At 38.2% G+C, this 7294-nt stretch overlaps 1 protein-coding gene across 2 annotated transcripts in view; it reads left to right on the plus strand.

Annotated features, from left to right (window-relative positions):
- LOC106867821 (SCY1-like protein 2) overlaps window positions 1-7137 on the plus strand; it is a 50900-nt gene extending 43763 nt beyond the window's left edge. For both annotated transcript variants that reach the window (XM_014912843.3, XM_014912844.3), the window contains 2 exons: window positions 3915-4061; window positions 4506-7137. In XM_014912843.3, coding sequence (XP_014768329.1) covers window positions 3915-4061; window positions 4506-5273 — 915 coding nt within the window. In that variant the 3' untranslated portion in view covers window positions 5274-7137. The remainder of the gene's footprint in view (window positions 1-3914; window positions 4062-4505) is intronic.
- The last annotated feature ends 157 nt before the right edge of the window (window positions 7138-7294 follow it).

Below are 7294 nucleotides of genomic sequence, written 5' to 3' on the forward strand. Positions count from 1 at the left end.
TGATCTGTGTCCTTATATTTTCGAACAAGGGAATCTAGCACCCCCACTCAGCTCAAAACAATATCTGTGTATCGCGATTTCTAGGTTATTTCCCTTCATCAGCACACAATAATTGTTCGGCTAGAGGTGGCACTGCCAAATTATTGTGTGCTGATGAAGGGAGATAACCCAGAAATCACGATACACAGATATTGTTTTGAGCTGAGTGGGGGTGCTAGATTCCCTTGTTCGAAAATATAAGGTAAAACAGATCATGTCGTATAGCCAGCTGGAGACGATGTCTCCTGGGGTTAAATTACAGCAGCATTCATCCTCAACCAGGACTGCCATGTTATGTTGGCAAACAATCTTTACTCCATACTTTTATCTGTTTCCACCATCTTGTTATTTGCATGAGCTCTGTTAAATATGACCATCACCACTCTTGCATCAGTATATTATCTGCTGTTGTCTTTGGTTAATCCCTGCATGAATATTGGATACAACCCACAGCAGAACTAAGGTGACTCCTTTTGTGTTATAGAGTTAGCAAACAGCAAAATTGCCTCAGAGATATTTTCATAAAAATAAAATTGTGGATTTTCTTGCATGTTTCCTTTAACTCTCTTAATGCTTTGTTCCTTTCGTATTCTTCTTCCTAACTTATTGTTCTTCATGTTGAAGTTGTGTTCATGAAATGACTTATTCGTTTGTTGAGCCATGAAAAATTTCATAAATTGTGAAACACTTTTCGACTCTTTAATGGACGATTATTACAAGTTGTTGATCTTCTCATTCATACTTAGCGATTCTTGGATGTTGTCTCTTTGAATTTACCAAACAAACCACTCCGTCTTATTCCACAGGATTTCCTTGCCAAAAGTCTTTTCACTCATTCACAATGTTTCTGATACACAGTGTTTGACATTTAAAGCAAATCCAAGATTTATGGAGTTTTGTGTTTGTTGGCTTGGAAACAAGGGGTACGCTTGCAACCTCTAAAATTTTTAAGGGGCAATGAAAATGCTTTGAATATCTTCATTGCCAAAACAAGTCGATGCCAGCCCCCTCCGGCGCCTGTGCTGGTGGCACTTAAAAAAGCACCCACTACACTCTCGTAGTGGTGGGTGTTACGAAGGGCATCCAGCTGTAGAAACTCTGCCAAATCAGACTGGAGCCTGGTGCAGCCTCCTGGCTTCCCAGACCCCAGTCGAACCGTCCAACCCATGCCAGCATGGAAAACAGACGTTAAACGATGATGATGATGATGAATTATCATTATTAAATCTGTGTTTGTTTTAATATTAGGATTGAAAAATATCAAAAATTTTGGATCTGGGTAAATAAGCTAATTTCTTTGCCCTCACTTACGGTTGAGCCGTTGCAGAAGGTAGAGGATATCAATAGTAATCTGTATTCGTTTATTCTTTTACTTGTTTCAATCATTTGACTGCAGCCATGCTGGAGCACCGCCTTTAGTCAAGCAAATCGACCCCAGGACTTATTCTTTATAAGCCCCAAACTGCTAGGTTACGGGGATGTAAACACACTAGCATTGGTTGTCAAGCGATGTTGTTAGGGACAAACACAGACACATATATATGACGGGCTTCTTTCAGTTTCTGTCTACCAAATCCACTCACAAAGCTTTGGTCAGCTTGAGGCTATAGTAGAAGACACTAGCTCAAGGTGCCACGCTCTATATAAAACAAAATGGTTTTGTAAATCACTTCCTTATTCTTGTTGATTTAGGGGTTAGAAAATAATAAGTTGTCCCATTATTTTGTGGACAGCAACTAAAAGTTATGTTGTATGAAATTGAATGGAAGCGGTCTGCTGCTCAGTGGGACCCAATCTTCTTGATTTTATGGGAATTAAGATAATCTGCAGACATTCGAAGTATTAAAAAAATCTGCATAACAATGCTTGATGTCTTTTCATCAACAAATACTGGTTTCAAATTTTTGCACAAGGCCAGCAATTTCAGGGGAGGGTGGGGGACAAGTCGATTACATTGATTGCCCCCCCCCCCCCCCTCGGGATTCAAATGGTACTTGTTTTATTGACCCTGGAAGGACGAAAGATAAAGTTGGCCACAGTGCAACTTGAACCCCTGAACACTAGTCAGCATTTTGTCTGTCTCTAAATCCAGTCAAGGATAAAATACACTGACCCTTAACAGTTCAGAAAAGGCTTATCCCTAGGTTTTGAAAAGAAAGGATTCCTTCTGCTGCAACTCTATGTCTATGCAATGAAGCGTATAGAATTGTTCTTGCAAAGATTCTGAAGGTTAACAACGATTTCAAATTTTTGCCATAAGGGCAGCTTGGGGGAAGAAGGGATTAAGTCAATTATATCAACCCCAGTGCGTAACTGGTACTTATTTAATCGACCCTGAAAGGATTAAAGGTTAAGATGACCTCAGCGGAATTTGAACTCAGAACTTAGCGGCAAATGAAATACTTGCAAGCATTTTGCCTGGTGTGCTAATGATTCTGCCAGCTCGACCCCTTATTCTGAAGATCAATAATATTCTTTTCTACTCTATGTACAAGGCCCCAAATTTTTGTGGGGACGGGGCCAGTTGATTAGATTTATTCAGTACGCAACTGGTACTTAATTTATCGACCCCGAAAGGATAAGGGCAAAGTCGGCCTCGGCGGAATTTGAACTCAGAATGTAATGGCAGACAAAATAGTTGCATGCAAACGGTTCTGCCAGATTACTGCCTTAATTATTGTTTCCTACTCCAGGCACAGGGCCCTAAGTTTCTGTTGATCTTGAAGAGTATGTCACTAATTTCATAACCGATAATGCTGCTGCTGGTGGTGGTGGACAGGTGCTGGTTTGGTTTTCTTACTGCATGTTTTTCATTGCTTTCTTTATAACAGCGCAGGAGTGGCTGTGTGGTAAGTAGCTTGCTTCCCAACCCTATGGTTCCAGGTTCAGTCCCACTGTGCGTCTTCTACTATAGCCTCGGGCCAACCAAAGACCTGTGAGTGGATTTGGTAGACAGAAACTGAAAGAAGTCCATCGTATCTATTTATGTGTCTGTTTGTCTCCCCCCCCCCATTGCTGGTGGATTTATGTCCCCATAACTTAGCAGTTTGGTAAAAGAGACTGATAGAAAAAGGACGAGGATCATCATCATTGTTGTTTAATGTCTGTTTTCCATGCTGGCATGGGTTGGACAGTTTGACTGTGGACTGGCAAGCCAGGAAGCCACATCAGGCTCCAGTCTGATCTGGCAAAGTTTCTACAGCTGGATGCCCTTCTTAATGCCAACCACTCCGAGAGTGTAGTGGGTGCTTTTATGTGCCACTGGCATGAGGGCCAGCTAAGCGGTACTGACGTTGACCACGCTTGAATGGTGCTTTTTACATGCCACCAGGTTTTGTATGGGATGCATGGTACCAGCACCAAAAAGGGTCACCAAATGTCTTGCAAGACAAAATCCCTGAAATGGGAGGGCCAGAGGTAGGTGTCTTGAGGGAGAGTAGATACATGGATATTCCAATTAGAAAATAAAGGTGAGTGAGAGGTCTAAATATGGGGGAGGGAAAGAAAGAAATCAGATTTTCTTTGGGAAAATATTTACATTGAGGCAAAAGATCTGAAGACTATAACCTCCTCACCTTCTTGGGCACTAAAGTTCATGTGAAAGAGTGTGTAGTAAAAACATTTTCATTTACAGAACTAATCTCAAAGAGTCGTCTAAATAGGACATAAAATACTTCAAGTTTATGTAAAAATATATGACATACCACCTTGAAGCCATGGTTAACAGAGACAGCATTTCACGATAATGACAAAAAAAAAAAAGTGTTACTCATTTTTGTTTTAATTATGCTGCTGCAAAAAATTGATTTATGTTTCATAGAAAATAAAACCACAAATTCAAATACTGGAAATGAATAATTATTTTTCTATTTTAGATGGATAAGTTCATTTCTGGTTATGGCCTTAACTCTTTGCTGACAGCATCTGCTAAAAACCAAACAGTTAGCCCTTGTCTAGAAAGTCCTACTGAAAAATTAAACAGTGAGACAACTCCTTCTAGAATCTTTAATCAGCCAGCAAAGGTAGGTTTATTTTTCTCGGCTTTAATTACACATTAAATATATAATTTTAGTATTGTAGTCTAGTTATCTACTGAGAACAAGTAAAATTGTGTTTATTTCAATTTAAAAGTTAGATAAGAAAATTACTATTTCTAAATCTCACGAGATATATACAGCAACAGTAGTTTAGAGTGAAGATTGTTTGCCAACATAACATGTTTTGAGCCGGGTAGGGGTGCTGGATTCCCTTGTTCGAAAATATAAGGTCACAGATTGTGTTGCATAAGCCAGCTGGAGAGGATGTCTCCTGACGCTGAATTACAGCAACATTTGTCCTAAACCAGGACTGCCATGTTATGTTGGCAAACGATCTTTACTCCAGGTTAGATAAGGCTCAGCATATTTTGTAATAATGCTGCAGGAAATAAAGAACCAAATTACAATATATTTCTTTATATTTAACAGGTGAGTCTAAGCATGGAAGAGAAACAGAGGTTGGCACGTGAGCAGGAACAACAAAGCATTTACAAGAAACAAAGTATGCTTGTCCCTAAAGCAAACCCTGATCATGAAAAGAGTGCTAATTGTGGTAGTCAAAGCTCAAGTTACCATAAACCCAAAGACCTTACCTCAACACTACTCAACAACAACCTAAACCAACTGCAACATTCTGGTCCATTAAATAACTCCTGGAGCATGGCTCAGTCAAATATGGCTTGCTCTTCCTTTGGTGCTTCCTCCCTGTCAGGTGGTGGCATGCCTATGCAGAGAACTAACCCCATTGTCCCTCTGAACCAGTCAAAGCCTGCTGCTAACAAGTCTGTGGACCTTTCAGCTTTTGACAATCTTCTGTCACCATCCTCATCCCAAGTGAAACCCTCATTAAACCAGATGGCTCAGAAGACCTCAACAACAAGTGGCATGAAAGCTGGCAACATGGGCTTCATGCCAACCAGTTCCAGCACAAGCATTGCAATGATGGGGAATGTTGGTACAATGCTAAACCAACCACCAGCCATGATAGCACATCCACAGGTTATGATGAATCAAGGCATGAGAGTCAGTGCACCCATGGTGGCACCTGGCTTTCAAGGTATGGCATTAGGCAACACAAACATGACTACTGTCAATCACAACCAGTTCAGTAATGCCAGTTCAGGACCGCAGCAGCTGCAAAATGGTTTTCCATCATCAAACCCTGCTGGAAATGAACTGGATGACCTTTTTGGCTGAGTAACACTATATTTCCTAAGTGAATTTTAGGGGACCAGATGTTCAGGCCAACCACTGATTTTAAGGCACAAAGGCAATTGCCCCCTGCTCCACCTCCCTGGATGATTGCTAATTGTCAAGTGTATGACCTCTGGAACTGGTTTTAAGTTGGTTGTGCATATAAATGATAATTTCATAAGTATCTCAAAATACCACTGTCTTCAATTTACAAAAAACAACTTAAATTTCTTAATTTGTTAAGTTATTAATTTTCTCATTAGAGATAAGTACTTATGCCCCTTTCATGCAAACCCAAGTCACTCTTTTGACCAATTGTTTTATAATCAAGAATATGATGGCTTTGTTACTGATCCACTGACTCCAAGCAGAATGGATCGGCTTTTAAACAATTGCCAATACAACAGCAAAACCTCCATTCTTAAAAGTTTAAATTTTAAGTCAGTTCCCCATTTACTGTTTGAGCTTCCACTGAACAGGTCTTTAATTGCCCCCCTCCCCCTCAGGACCTCTATTTTAATATGCATTTTATGGTTCAGTATACAATAGTATTCTTTGTTCAAACATTTCTTCCTTACATTCCATCCTGAATCCATCATCTACACAAGTACCTTGTTTTGCTTTTGTACACACTGGAAGTTATAAATTGATCCCAAAAGGATTCTTAAATTTAGGCTTTCATTTCTAATATTTGAAAATTTTTAATTTTGGTTTAGACTTAGTTAAAAAGAAAAAAAACTAAATGCTGGGAGGGAGAGTTGGAATGCTTTCAAGTGTATTAGGCCTCAAACAGATATAAAAGAACCATCATCTAAAGGATTTTTGTCACTTTCTGTAAATGTCTAAGAAAAGAAACATTCAAAATATTAGAAGGCTTTAATGTGTACTAAATTAGTTTTACTAATGAAGCCAACTAAATCAAACAGTTTACCGTTAATCTTAAAACAAAAAACAAAACCCATCAGATTTAATCACCTTGTCATTTATCCCTTATCTTCTGCTTAGGTTTCCCCTCAGTTCCAATTTGTGATATTTTTTTCTATAAAGGATGCAATACAGAGAATTTCTAATTCGTTTCCAGTACCTTGTGCAAATTGTCATTTTGAAGACACCATCTTATCACTACAATCTTCAGTCGAAATATTTTCATTGTACTGATTTACTCAGTTCAGCGTCCCTTTCCTTTAAAATGAATTGTCACTCTTGTGAACTGCAGCAGCCCCTACCAATAAGTTATTCCAAACTAATTTATTCCCTTTGTCAACTGGATAAAGAAGACTGCATATAATTCCATGCTTGTAAATAGATTGCTCAATAAAACTAACAAAAGTCTGACATAGCCAATACAATTATTAAAGTAAAACATTGATGCTTTTGAGGTATAAAGCAGCTACAACATTACAAGTTTCCTCTAAACCCTCAATGTTTGAAACTTTGGTGTATGATAAGAAAGCTATGATGAAATCATTGAAAGTTTATAAGTTAATAAGGATAGTTTCAAAATAGCAGTCTTGGGTTATTCCAGTAAACTAAATTATTTTCCACATTGTCAACTGAGGTTATATTTCAGACAAGTAATATAACCTTAAGACAAAAAGGACATCACAAAATTTGTATTTTGTCTAATGTTGGTTATATTTTAAATGTGAATTTATTAATATTTAGCTTGGAAACTAACAGGTGCAATTCCAGGAATGTGCAGTTTATAGAAATTTACAAGAGCTTTGCTCTTGTTCCATTAAAAATTTAATCGAAATTGTAAAACCAGTCTTTCAGTTGAGTGCCCTGAATGTTCCTCGCCTGTTTGTAAATATTAATTCTTTAACTTTGATTGCAATGGCATCAATAAATATTTGTGCTGCAGAAATTTAGTTTGATTTTTTTCAAAAGTTCAAATTTAAAATAACACAGTTTTGGGGAAAAATGACCAAAAAGGCATATCAGCTTACAATATGAAATATACTAAAACTGATATTGTAGTGTCTGCAGATGAAGGATCTTGCAGTCAAAAACTGAAAAATATC

The sequence above is a fragment of the Octopus bimaculoides genome, chromosome 5 (assembly GCF_046866305.1).
Source record: "Octopus bimaculoides isolate indiv1 chromosome 5, ASM4686630v1, whole genome shotgun sequence".
In the NCBI taxonomy this organism is placed as follows: domain Eukaryota; kingdom Metazoa; phylum Mollusca; class Cephalopoda; order Octopoda; family Octopodidae; genus Octopus; species Octopus bimaculoides.